This window comes from Penaeus japonicus, unplaced genomic scaffold (genome assembly GCF_977035675.1).
Source record: "Penaeus japonicus unplaced genomic scaffold, GWHDUDI00000001_assembly GWHDUDI00000026, whole genome shotgun sequence".
In the NCBI taxonomy this organism is placed as follows: domain Eukaryota; kingdom Metazoa; phylum Arthropoda; class Malacostraca; order Decapoda; family Penaeidae; genus Penaeus; species Penaeus japonicus.
In genome coordinates this window covers 24,716,350-24,731,018 of record NW_028234428.1, presented here as the reverse complement: position 1 = coordinate 24,731,018, position 14,669 = coordinate 24,716,350, and the positions used below count along the sequence as shown (strand labels likewise).

The following is a 14,669-nucleotide window of genomic DNA, read 5'->3' as shown; positions in this document are numbered from 1 at the left end:
GAGCCTTCGACGAAAATATTGATCAACGAGGAAGACATGTAATATACGATAGGGATAACAACGATAAAATAATAATAGGAGTGCTACTCAATTATCAATAAAAAATGATAACCTGATGAAAATAATAATACTAACGATGGTGATTTATATAGCAACAAATATACGAATAATACTGATAATACTAACAATAATAATTAAGACAATCTCTGACGCACCTGCATTTATCATTAACGACAACGAAGTACAAAAACAATTCCCGTGTCTATTAGAGAACAGGTAATCACGACACGCCTCATTAGCACGTGCGTTATCGCGGCCGTGTAATTAACAGCGTAATTATCTAATTAGCGACTGAACATGTAACACGCAAAGGTACGAAGCAGGACGTAGGCGGCGCCGGCGACGTAACGGCACCGAGGCGATTATATGTTGGGGGTTGTGGGTTGGGGGTTGGGGGTGGGGCGCGCAGGGGGGTGACGAGGGGTCAGGCCGCGACCTCTCCTCTCTCCCGTCCCGTCACGGCCTCCGTCGCTTTGTCAGCGCTACGCCCAAGCGGCCACGCGCACGCACATGCAAACGCACGCAGGGAAAGGGGGGAGGGATATGGAAATAGGCCGCCGTACACAACAGCTGCAGCAAGCAGCAGCAAGCACAACCATAAACAAGCACAAATAGACAAAAAAGAGAAAGTCACACACACACACACACACACACACACACACACACACACACACACACACACACACACACACACACACGCACGCACACACACATGCATGTGACGGATTCATGCTGAATGAGTTATACACAAAACAACGAAGGGAAAAACTAGAAAGCACACGAAATGCAGAGAATAAACCTTCGACATTTTCATTCGTTTTCTTGTTTTTCCTTCGTTGTTCTGTGCATGTATATACATACATACATACCTGTACATACATAAAAAAATAAAGATAATAATTTATAATAATAGTTATGCTAATGATGATGATTATAATAATAATAATAACAAAAATAATAAAGTAAACAAATAAATAAAGAATAAAACGAAATACTTTAATAGAAATCTGGTAAATAAATCAAAATAACAAGGAAACAGCCACCGTTCCAGCCACAATCCCGAATCTGGAACCGCGCATAACTGTTGCCTCCCTCATCCGACCGTGAGAGTTAACACACACTTGATTACATTGACCCGTGTTGTGCACACCCCCTCCTCCCCCTCCCTCTCTTTCCCCTCTTCCCCATCCACACTCCATCCTCCCCCTCCTCCCCCTTCCTCTCTTTCCCCTCTTCCCCATCCACACTCCATCCTCCCCCTCCCCCTCTTTCCCCCCTTCCCTCATCCATACTCCATCCTCCCCCTCCTCCCCCTTCCTCTCTTTCCCCCCTTCCCCATCCAGACCCCATCCTCCCCCTCCTCCCTTCCCCTCAACGAGTGACGTCACATACATAAAGACACGCTTGTTATCGATCGTCACGGGATGAAAAAGAATGATAGGAAAGAAAGAAAGAAAGAAAGAAAAAACAAACGTGATATTTTGTCCCAGGTGCGGGGGAGAAAGGGTGGGGGAGTAGAGAACGCGAGAAATTGAACTAAATGATCTAATTTTCGTATTTTATTACCGATCAATTTCTCTTATATCTTTTATATGCCTCTCAACAAGCACCAAATAAGAAAATTAACAATATAAACCCGCCCACTTACACAGAAACAGACACGAACACACACACACACACACACACACACACACACACACACACACACACACACACACACACACACACACACACACACACACAAACACACACACACACACACACACACACACACACACACACTCACTCTCTCTCTCTCTCAAAAAAACTTTCTTGCCGAGAAAAACAACTTCAAGGTAAATAGAACCAATCATAATCATAACAGAAGCTTTAAAATCGGCGCGCAGTATACAAAGCTCCTCCCACCATATCCCACACCCCCTCTACTAACCTACACACACGCACGCACGCACACACACACACACACACACACACACATACACACACACGCACACACACACACACACCTGCGTCCCTTCTTTCTTCCTTCCCTTTCCTCTCGGATCTTCTAAATGTCATCGTGGTGGAGAGGAAGAAGGGGAGGGGGAGGGATAGAGGTAGGGAGGCTGTGAGTGAGGGAATGAGAGTGAGAGAAAGAGAAGAGGGAGATAGATAAACATATAGAGTGCATGAACTTCACTGAAGGATTAAAAGGTATAAAAAAGAAGCTAGGGTGAGGATGGAAAAAAATCGAACTACTATGTATGTGAATTTTCATGTCCCCCCCACCCCTCGCTCTGACTCATCAATTACCGTAAGTAATATACATACATGTGCGTGTATGTGTATTTGTGTGCGTGTGTTTGTTTGTTAGTGTGCATATTTGTGTACAGGTAAGTAAGTATACATGTATGTATGTATGTACATATCTATAACCTAGCGGCGTCGAGAGAGATAAAGAGATAGAGAGATAGAGAGATAGATAGATAGATAGATAGATAGATAGATAGATAGATAGATAGAGAAGAGAGAGCCGTTGCCGATGATGCACAACGCTACCGAAACTACCACCGGAAGCCGCTCGCAAAACACACATGCATTCCGGTCCAGATTCATTATCTCGTCGTCCCGTTACGGATAACCCGTTTAACGAGTTGGGGTTATCAACAGCAAAAAGGTATTTCCATAAGCACACACATACACACACATACACACACATACACATACACACACATACACATAAAAACACACACAGGCATATGCACGAACGCATAGATATACAGGATATTTACCATAAACAGAGGCGTGTGCTAGCGTATGCCTGTGCGTGTACGCGCGTGCGTGTGCGTATGATTAATACGGTCCATACATCAGTTACTATGACTGAAATCAATAATTTCTAATTAACTAAATATTACGTATATCCGCTCAGATGATTGGATATATGAAGTTTTCTTCAATTTCGGCATCTGGCAATAACTAATAGCGCACATATAAAAAGACGAATAAAGGAAAAAAGAAAGAGCGAGAGAGGGAGAGACAGGTAGACAGGCACAAGGGAGAGAGCGGACAGGGGCCGCCCCGGAGGGCGAACTTCCCGTGGGAACAAGCGCGGCCTCGGGTGCTTTCGTCGCCTCTTTAATCACTTTCAGGGCTCGATTTGTGTTCATCTCTCTCTTTTTCTTTCTTTCTCTCTCCCTCTCTCCTCCTCCTCCTCCTCCTCCTCCTCCTCCTCCTCCTCCTCCTCCTCCTCCTCCTCCTCCTCCTCCTCCTCCTCTCTCTCTCTCTCTCTCTCGCTCACTCACTCTCTACATATATATCGATGATGATAGAGAAAGAGAAAGAGAAATAGAGAGAGAATGAAAACCAATTACATGGTAACAGAGGGATAGAGCGAGGCAGCCTTCGATAGATAAGAGAAGCGACAACCTCCCCCCACCCCCTCCCCTCCCCTCGATCCCCTCCAAGCGGTGAGCAAAACACGTCCCAAGGATGAGCGACCGCGCTCGCCTCGAGTCTGGCCTTGTCCCCGAGCGCCATTTAATTCATATATATTTGTCCGGTTGCCGGAAGCACACGTAATGCTGATAAGGGGGGAGGGCAACGAAGCACAAAACAACTGACCTGCTTTGGGAGGAAAGGTGTAGTAATGTGTAATAAGCCTTGAATATACAGATTTCGTTCCGAAAGCAAGGGTGCAATTTCAATAGCTTTTTATTTTCACTGGCATTGTGCATTGCTTGCTCTCTCTCTCTCTCTCTCTCTCTCTCTCTCTCTCTCTCTCTCTCTCTCTCTCTCTCTCTCTCTCTCGCTCTCTCGCTCTCTCGCTCTCTCGCTCTCTCGCTCTCTCGCTCTCTCGCTCTCTCGCTCTCTCGCTCTCTCTCTCTCGCTCTCTCTCTCTCTCTCTCTCTCTCTCTCTCTCTCTCTCTCTCTCTCTCTCTCTCTCTCTCTCTCTCTCTCTCTCTCTCTCTCTTTCTCTCTCACACACACACACGCGCCTTCACACATACATAACTACGTAACACATAAGTAAGCACGCATGCACAAACGTGCGTGCGTTCACTCACTCACTCACTCACTCACTCACTCACTCATTCAGTCATTCACTCCTTCCCTCACTCCCGCACTACCTTCACTCGCTCGCTCTCAAACAAATCAACAAATATGCGCGCGTGTGTGTACGTATGTGAGTGAACATGTGTGCGATCGTGTGTGCATACGTTTCTTGTGTGTGCGTCTGCCTAGGTCTACTTTTACCTCTTGTTTTCACACTTTTCTGCATCGGGAAAGTTTGTTCTCAATGAAAATTGTACTTCCGTGATGGAGACCTTTAGCTTCACGGCCGCTTGAGCATAGGCCTGCACGCAAGACAGAACTCTTCTTCCTTTTCTCTTCCTTCCCATCCTCCCCCTTATCTCTCTTTGTCTGAATGTCCTCCGTATCTCTTCTTTCCTTCATGCATTCACTCTCTCTCTAACATATATGTATCTGTCTATCCGTATATGTTTCCCTCCCTCCCTCCCTTCCTCTCTCTTTCCCTCCTTCATCCGGTACAGCGTCACCCAGGGTCCTCGTCACACAGGTGTAACAAGTCGTCACCTTGGCCAGCAGACCTTTCTCCCCGTCACAGCAGCGGACACGAGACGGGCGATGGACTGTGACGCTACTACAGTCACGCCCCAGTCACACAGGCACTCGCGCTGCCAGGGGGAGTCTGCTCCACTTCCGGTCTGGGCTCAGCAATGTCCACCTACTTCTACAACCACACACGTGTACACGCGTCTATAATTCATCATCCAGTCACATGTGTTCTCTCCCTCTCTATCTTATCTATCTTCTTTTTAGCCTTCTCCTTCCTTTTCACTCACACACACTCTCTCTCTCTCTCTCTCTCTCTCTCTCTCTCTCTCTCTCTCTCTCTCTCACACACACGCACACGCACACGCACACGCACACGCACACACACACACAGAGTAGAGCCCTCCTCCGGAAGACCTTTCACTGCCTTCCTCCAATATCCGGTTGCGACCACGGCAGAGGGACGTCCTCCCCCCTCTACCTCCCTCCCCCCAGGTACACTTTCCTCTGCAGTATTGCACCGGCTTCATTAGCACCTGCGTCACGTGCTCCAGTGACAAGGCAAACTGCATTATAAGAATAAAGGCGAGGATGTAGTAACCGCGACAGAAGCTTATAAACGAATGGAGTCATTCTCTCTCTCTTACGCAGAATTGATACCATAATCGTCCTATTAATCTACACTAATCTAACTCCGATCACCGTCAGTACCGTCACTCAAACTCACCTCTTCTATATTTCCCTGGCTCCAGTTTTAGCACATTTCTCATTTGTCTTTTTCAATAAAATATTCCCAAAAAACTATAACAAGCAAGGACTTCAATAGCCACAAATAAACTAAAAGCATATTTTAAAAGTAATCGTTACAAGCAAGACAAAAAATAAATGAACAAATATATGAATCCGTAAAATAAATAAATAAAGTCGTAACAAGCGAGTCCGACGCGAGTGTGACGGCGTCGTCGGGATCCCAGCGTGACGGCCCGTAACGCTGGGACATGGCAGCGCGTGTACCATATGACTCGCGTGATGTAAAAGGCTTCTCTCTCTCTCTCTCTCTCTCTCTCTCTCTCTCTCTCTCTCTCTCTCTCTCTCTCTCTCTCTCTCTCTCTCTCTCTCTCTCTCTCTCTCTCTCTCTCACACACACACACACACAATTCTATTGCTATTTATATCTATACATGTTTATCAGTATGCAGACCGTAACTCATACATGTACATCACCTTTCCCCCCGGCCGGATCGAAAGGAGGGGGCGGCGTCGTCCCCCTTCTCTGCACCTCTCGCAACGTACCTGCAACAGAAAAATACATAATTAAGAGTCAGCTCTCTCTTTCATTACGACGCGGAGCTCATCAACATAAAGTATCCACTCGTGGGCGTAATGAGCGTGCCCTTCGCTTGTTGATGACCACAAATCTTCATTTGTCTGAATATTTGTGTGTGTGTGTGTGTGTGTGTGTGTGTGTGTGTGTGTGTGTGTGTGTGTGTGTGTGTGTGTGTGTGTGTGTGTGTGTGTGTGTGTGTGTTTGAGTGTGTGCGTGTGCGCGCGTGTATACACTTCCGCGACACGGTGTATACGAATGTAATACTAAACCAATTAATGTGCCGAACAAAACAAAAACGATAAGAAAAAAAAATCCTTGACAGAGCTGTCTCCTCAGCCAGCCTTACCTAAAAGCGCGCACATCCATATTAATTTAAAGCGGTCAAGCCAGCGAGGTCAAAGAGAGATAAACGTAACGAGAAAAAAAACTAGTGATAATAGCACCTATTACTTTAAATACCCCCCTCCCCCCCACACCCACCCACGAAGGCCATACAGCGGGCTTTAACGAGCGGCAAGAACTTCTAGCCTCCTCGGGCGGGCCGGATGTAGGGAAGTGTATGGTACCGTCTAAGGTCATAATCAACGGGGAATGGTCATGAGGGAGGCGGGTCATTAGCGGCGTAATCTAAGGCTTAAGGAGAGCTTCTAGAACAATGGCGATGGGATTCTTATCGCTAGCGTAATGATCGGTAATGCGCTTTGCTATCTGGAGGGCGGACTGCGGGTAATGAACGGGGGTTATGGCTGGAGGCATGGAAGGAGAAAGGGAAGAAGAGGCAGCTACTACAGGTGCTGCTTCTACTATCTATCTATCTATCTATCTATCTATCTATCTACTTTTCTATCTATCTATCTATCTATCTACTTTTCTATCTACATATTTATCTACCTACCTACCTATCTAACTGCATATCTATCTATCTATCTACCTACTTCTCTATCTACACATCTATCTATCTACCTACCTATCTATCTACATATCTATCTATCTAGCTATATATATGTAAATGTATGTATATATGTATGCACTGTATGCATGAATGTATCAATCAATGCATAAAGTTATTCGAAATTAATTTTTATATGTACATCCTTAATAAGGCAAATAACTTTTTATTTCGTTGTTTTTATTTTTCTGCCGAGATCTGTCTGCACCATGACGCGCGTGAAAGCATCGTCCGTGAATACTTCAGCCTAAAACAGTGTCAATGCTGCAAGTGATGACTGTGGTAATTGTGATGTATGTGATGACCAAGTATGATGTAAATGTTAAAATACATTCCTTGATGGGCTAAAAAAAAGAAATATTACTTTCTGCGATTTTAATAAATGTTTTGCCTTCGCAGCGCGGCCTTGAGACAAGACTGTCCAAACAGCCTTTTCAATAGCAATCTGCAACAGCAAAAGGCTACAATTACCTTCACCATAAATCATGCGCCAAGAAATCCGAGGCGGACTTAAAGAGTAAAATTATACGATATCTCATTGCGAACTGTTCATACTAAGCATGCGTAATAACCATTGATGAGCAACGACACAACAGCATAAATACTTACCAACGATATTTACCTGTAACCAGCACTAACCTGGAGCATGTTTCCCACGACCCGAGGCAGACCCGCCTACACACACACGCACACACATTCCGACTCACCTTAACTTTTTGGGCGTCCTGGGCGCGAACTTGGGGCTGTAGAGCACTAGGAGCCATGAGGTGGACGCGCCCTCCTCCACGTGCGAGTCCACGCACTGCGCCGTCGAGTGCCGGTGCTTCGCCCGGCTCACCACCTGCCGGAACAGCGTGGCCACCTGCAGCAGCTGCGAATACCTTCGCACCACCTCCGTCAGCTTGTACTTGACTACCGCGCCGCCGCTGCTTCCTCCACCTCCACCTCCGCCGCCGCCTCCACCGCCACCGCCGCCGGATCCCGTGTGGGGCGCCATCTTTCGGGCACGTCGGGGCACGACTACCGCCGGTTGAGTCCTTGCTTGAATCTCTTTCCTCTTTATTCGTCCTTCTTTTCTCTCTCTGCGCAAGCACTCAGGCAGGAAGAAACCGTTCCAAGGCGAGACCACTGGGTTTTCTTACTCTACTTTATTTCTCAATTTCGCAATTTTTTTTTATTCTTGTTTTGTTTAGTCTAATGCCAAGTGACACTCACACCACAACGGTCGTGTGGAGGCGTGCCCTGTGCCACCACACATAGGCTTCCACTCGCCTCCACCACAAGTCCACATGTTCCAGAGAGCTGTCCACTCAGCATCAACCTCGAGATGAGAAGATGCTGCTGGGATACGTTCAAGACAATATTTTGATTTTCTTCTAAATTTTCTGCTTTTATCTTTCTTGGTCAGTTTTGTTTTCTCTATTTCTATTTCTAATGATGCTCGTGATCAAGAACGACCAGCTCTCAGAACTGTATTTTAAAAGTATGCCTGAAATTTTAGGAAAATAATAAAAGTGATTTGATAAAAAAAAAAGAAGTATGCGCACATCGAGAGGCGCACCGAAACGTAACAATGTCCTCACCCTTATTCCACACCAATAAATTTTTCCCCTTTTAGAGATATTAATAACAACTCATTTTTTTCTCCCAAGAACAGCAAAAAAAGGTAACAAAACTAACGACAATAAAACACACGCACCTTCCCACGCCCCGTACCATCACACTAGAACCAGTACACCAAAACTTCAGATGTAAAACAGCATTATAGAAGTAGAAGAAGAAGAAGAGGAAGATGAAAATGATGATGAAGAAGAAGAAAAAAAAAAGAAAATAAATTATAGCAGGAGTAGAATTATTCCCCTTAAGGTCCCACCAACTACCCCCCCCCGCCCTGATCCTCCTCCCTTAGGCCAATCATCTTGCAACTGGTCCCGGATATTCGGTGCAACGAAGGGCGGCGGCCGGATCAGATGCCCCAACCGGCCTCCTCCTGAGATCGCGTTCTGGACCCGCGTTGAAGTCTCCGCTCCATCTGGAGGTGAGGGGAGGGGAGGAGGAGGGGAGGGGAGGGGAGGAGGAGGGGAGGGGAGGGGAGGGGAGAGGAGAGGAGGGGAGGGGGAGGTGAATGGGGGAGGGGACTCGAGAAGAGAGTCTGGCGTAGAGCCGTTTTATGTTGCATGGGATGGGGGTTAGGGTGGGGGGAAGCGGGGGAGGGGGGTATGAACGAAGGGAGGGGGTGGAACTCGTTTAGATAGTCCGTCATAGAACTATTCCGTTATATATCAAATGGAGTGGGGCTACGGGTGAGAAAAAGAGGGGGGGGGACGTACAGAGATGATATATGCTACATAGAGTAGGGGTGAGGGTGAAGGGAAGTGGGGGGGGGTGAAGGTATGGTTGAAGGGAAGGTGCTGTGCCTCGTTAATTGGGGGTGTATGGTTAAGGGAGGGGGGGGGTCGTTAAGATAGCTCGTTATAGATTCCTTTTATACTGCATAGGTTAAGGATTTACATACAGTAAACTTTGATTTATTTTGGGCCTCTAAAACGAATTACTGTAAAATGAACGAATGGAAGGATAAAGTAAATAAATAACTAAAAATAACAAATGAATGAAAATACGACCCCTCCATCCTCTCCCTGATAAGAATGACGCAATCAGTTTCGTTATCTTCGCCCGCCAACAGCCGATTACGGTGCCATGACAGCATCCACTCGACCGCGTAAGGAAGTGGAGGAAATGAGCGTAGAGTGACCGACACTTCATCCCTTATGAGGCTTAGGCGGAAAATGACGCTCGCTTAATTGGATTATTTTGTCGTTATGTCATAGGGAGGAGGTACTGACATACATACATACTTTCACTCTCCCTCTCTCTCTTTCTTTCTTTTTCTTTCTCTCTCTCTTTCCACCTCTCATTTTCCTCTTCCTCGCCCCCCCCCCTCCCCCCCCCCCCTCTCTCTCTCTCTCTCTCTCTCTCTCTCTCTCTCTCTCTCTCTCTCTCTCTCTCTCTCTCTCTCTCTCACACACACACACACACACACACACACACACACAATGTTGCCGACACCTGTGACACAACACACACACTAAATACAGACCAACGGGAAACAACAGGTCAGTCGAGCGAAATGAAGAGCGACATAACGTTGCATAACATCCACCCTCGACCGACGTAGCTAAGTGCATTGCGCAACGAGGAGCGCACGGAGGCCACCCGAAACGGCAGTCCAGATACAAACCTAATAACGGCGAGTGAGACGACAACTTTTCGTCGTGTTTACCGGCCGGCAAACTGCGGCATCAGGTGGGAGCGACGACGTATATGGGCGCCGGACACATTCTCTCTGGCTCGCCCATCTGCGCCACGCTCGTAACATCAATCAAAACGCGGCGGGCGGATCCCGTAGAGTGTTGCTCCGTTTTATGTACAGGATAGTATTTTTTTCCTTCCTTTACTTCTTTTTTGTCGTTTTCTATGGTAGATAGGAGTTTTCTTTCTTACCTTTTAGTTCCATTGTTTTGTTTTTACTTCGGTAATCGGAACATCTGGTCGTTCATAAAATTGGGTGATGGCAGATGATGCTCGTCATCCAATTCTCAAAGGTAATAGTAATTCGGATATTGATATTGTCTCTAATGTTCATGACGCAACCATTCATAATAAAACGGACATCTCGTTTGGAAAACACGCAAGTAATCTTCCTTCATAAGATTCGGTTTCCTTTACCAACGTCTGTTTATCCATCTGCTTATCTTTCTCCATCTTTTTTACCGTACCCTCTCTTGATCATCTTTCCCATCTCCTTATCAACATCCTTCCTTCATCGCCCTTCCTCTCCCCTTCTCCATCTCATTTTTCTTCTTCTTCTCTCTTTCCCACGATTCGAGTAACAACTTCCCCGCCAGCCTCGCATGACAGCCGCCACTGCATGTCGCCCCAGTCAGCACCTCATGACCGGCCGTCACCCCGGGAGTCATGCATGACAGCGCTGCCGTCATGATCCGAATCGTCGCCGCTTCGCCGTCGTCATGGCTGTCGCCGCGATTCGATGTTGCTGTGATTGAGACTGCAAACTGCATGTTGCATTTCCGTTAATAAAAGACTCTTCTCATTCTCATTCTTCTTCATCTCCCTTTTCTTTATTTTCTCCTTCACTTCCTTTCTCTTCGTCTCCTACTTCATCTCCTTCTCCTCCTCCTCCTCCTCCTCCTTCGTCTCCTTCTTCCTCCTCGTCATCCTCGAGCGGGCCCGGGGACGTCAACCAGGTGACTCACCGCCCCTCCGACTCCGCCCGTAACGACTCCCAACCGTCTCGCTCCGCCCGACACGCCCACAACGCGGCAACGTTCTCATCACCTGCTCTTCGTACGCAAAATACGCGTAACGGACGACGCATTCCTTCGCTGTCTTATCCCTCTCTCTCCTGTCCTTCCCCTTCTTCTTTCTCGCTTTTTCGTCCTTTCTCTCCCATTCTCTCTTTCCCTCTCCCGACCTATATCGGTGACCGAGCCTTACCGGCGCCGCCACGTGACGCAAGAACGTTTTCCGGCGCAAGTCAAACACGTCCGTTCGTCGCTCCGTCGCTGCATTCCGGCTCCCACGTACCTTCCCCTCCCTCATCCCTGTCCATCATTCCTCTTCGCTCAGTCATTCCCATTCCATCCTACTATCCCTATCCCTCACACTTACTTCCTCCCTATTCCCTACTCCGTCCCCCCATCCCCCACCCTCCCCTTTTTACCCCGTCCTCCATATTCCTTCAGAGTTCCTTTCCCTATCTCTTCCCCTCCCCTTCCCTTTCCTTTCCTTCAATCTCCACCTACGCCCCTCCCTGTCCCGTCTTCCTTCTTCCTCCTTATCCCTTCCCTTCCCCCTCCCCCCTCCCACTCCCCTCCGACCCCTATCGATGTGTCACCTCGGGACCCTCAACCGTTTTACCCGGCGAATCCCATGACACGTGTTTTCCAAGATATCCTCCCCCATTTTGTCTCACCCTTCTTTCCCCTTACATCTTTGAAATTCCTCTTACCTTTCCAGACTTGCAACCTCCTACGCTCCTCCTTCTCATAATAATAATACCAATAATTATAATGATAATAATAGCAATAATAAGATGATGATAATAATAATAATAATCCCTCTAATATGTTACGTGTCTTTCTTACTCCCATCGAACGCAACAGAATCACAAGTTTCTCCTTCAAATCTCACCGCGATCTTGGTTTGATCCTGGGTACTTCATTTCGGTCCCTTCGCTCGCGCCCGATACCAGGGCCCGGCGGTACCTCCCGATCCCCCCCCCCCACACACACCTCCCCGGCAAGAAGCGAGATGGAAATCGCGGCCTTAATGATGCTTATCGCTCCAGTACATTGCGGTCTTGCACATCGGGGCTCGCTTGTACCTGCCATTCCGTTTCTTCGCTTTTGGTCAGATTCTCGAGCCTCTCTCTTATGTGTTAGTCCAGTTGGTTCGTCTTCATCACATATAAACATACACATATACACATATACACATACACGCACACGCGCACAAACATGAAAGACAGACAGAAAGAAAATGTGAAAAGATAAAAGATAAGAAACACTCGGAAACCACCAGAACGCAAGATAAAGAAAGAAAGAAAAAAACGAGAGAAAAAAGAAAGAGAGACAAGAAAAAGTCAGAAATTACCTGACCCAAAACAACGAAAGAAACGAGCCTCCAACACGACAAAAAACGAAGAACACAAGCACCATGCCTGCCAACCGCACCGGACAAGGCGGCCTCAGCAAGCAACAGACCGCAGAGCAAACACACCAGACCAGAACCAAACAGGACCGCGTCCAGAGCATGGTTTCGGGGGGAGGGGAGAGAGGGGGGAGGGGACTACTTCGCACAACGTTGTTTTCTACGATGGAGGAAGAGGAGGAGGAGGAAGGAATAGGAAGGCGGAGGGGAAGATAAAGGGATGAAAAGGATGAAGGAATGAAAGAAGGAAAGAAGAATGAAAGAAGAAAGGAAGTTAGAAAAGAGAGAGAAAAAAACTCCCATCACAAAAATAGAAAGCCAACAACAAAAGCAGACAAACACTTAAAGCCCCCTCTTCGAGGAAGGCACTCGGCGGAGCAGAGAGCGAGCATCGGCGCATAGCAATGGCTCTCCGGGGTTGCCATTGGTATTTCAACAGCTACTTCGCAGGACTAACTTTATGGCAGTTCCTTAATCTTATTTACAGCCGCTGTCTTCTCCTGTCATGCTTATAGGCCCGAACTTTTCGAAGAATTCCCCTATTTTCTTCGGATTTTCAGGGATTTTCAGAAACTCCCCCCCTTTATCTTATCAGCATCATCATTATCAACACCTACCCTTGCTATCTATCATCATATCGGAATCATTACTTTCACTATATCTAATGCCACTCTTGTCATACATCATTCACTCATCTTACTAACCTGTAACTAATTTCCCCTTCCAATAACCTGTGCAAACCAGAGTATTTTTCAGTTACTTCACCATCACCCCCGACACAATCATCATTATGTCATGATGATAGTGACTCATTATCCTCACTACATATCCTACATGTTCCTTTGTGTCCTACAAACTCAGGGCCAGCCGAGACGGTCCTGTGAAGGGGAGAGGGTAGGTAGGGAGGAGGGAGGAAGAAGGGGAGAGGGGGAAAAGGAGGGGAGGGAAGGGGGAGAAGCAGGGGAGAATGAAAGCGGAGGATGGAGAAGATGAGAAAGTGAAAAAGATGAAGGGGAAAAGGGAGAGGGAGGGGAAGGGGGAAGGGGAGAGGGGGAGGAGAGGAGGGGGAGGAGGGGAGAATGAGAGCGGGGGATGATAGGAGCTGGAGAAGGGGAAAACGAGAAATAATGGAGAGGCGAGGAAGGGGAGAATGAAAGACTAAAGAAAGGGAAAAGGGGAAGAAACGGAGGAGGAGAAAGGGTCTGAAAAAGAGAGGGGAGGACGGGGGACAGAGGAGGCAGGGGATGGGATACACGGCGCCACAAATTGCAACTTGCAAAGCCCAAGTTGCGTACCAGCTCTGGATCCTTCGGCCGGGCTTCGTCACGCTAACTCCTCCTCATTCTTGTTCTCCTGCCCTGCTCCTTTGCCTTTCCTTCTTATCTATCATTTATCTTTTTTCCTTCTCTCATATCCTCTTCACATCTCTTCCCTCTCTCTTTTTATCACCGTTGCTAAGCTTCCTTTATTATCTTTATCATTATTCTTTTCTTCGTCTTCTTCAAACTAAGGGAAAAAAAATAACCTCATCCTATGACGACCTCCTGCAGGACAACCTCACCCCGCAGTCCAGGAAGATCCCAAGGCCAAACCCATCCCACAGGACAAGAAAATACCGCGGAACAACCCTACCACGCAGGACAGTCCCCTCCCGCAGGACAATCTCACTCTACAGAGGACTTATATTCTCCCTCCCATCCTCTCCCCCTGCCCCCTCTCCCCGTCCCTCCCCTCCCGCAGGACAACCTAACTCTACAGGACTTTTATTCTCACTCCCCTCCCCCCTGCCCCCTCTCCCCGTCCCTCCTGCAGGACAAAAGCGCCGAGCGGGGATCTCCCTCAAGGCCGCACGCCCACGCCCGCGCCGCAGTCCGAGAGCCTCGCCCAAAGACGCGATTCGCTGCCGATACTGTGGTACTACTCTCGTGAATTATGAATTCAACGAAGGGAGATAATACAAGGGGAGGAGGAAGAAAACGAAGAGGAGGAAGAAGAAGAAGAAGTGAAGGAGGATGGTGATAAAAATGATGTTCGTCATCATGA

At 47.5% G+C, this 14,669-nt stretch overlaps 1 protein-coding gene across 2 annotated transcripts in view; it reads right to left on the bottom strand.

The window, feature by feature from the left end:
• Window positions 1–4,582: 4,582 nt before the first annotated feature.
• The window catches only part of LOC122251965 (uncharacterized), a 224,067-nt gene continuing 213,980 nt past the window's right edge, over window positions 4,583–14,669 (bottom strand). The window contains exons 1-2 of one of the 2 annotated variants that reach the window (XM_086552172.1): window positions 7,601–8,690; window positions 4,583–5,910 (exon numbers count right to left, since the gene is read on the bottom strand). In XM_086552172.1, the coding sequence (XP_086408298.1) occupies window positions 5,838–5,910; window positions 7,601–7,890 (363 nt within the window). In that variant the 5' untranslated portion in view covers window positions 7,891–8,690 and the 3' untranslated portion in view covers window positions 4,583–5,837. Of the gene's footprint in view, window positions 5,911–7,600; window positions 8,691–14,669 lie in introns of those variants that run through there. The other variant, XR_015192327.1, reaches the window with a different exon arrangement.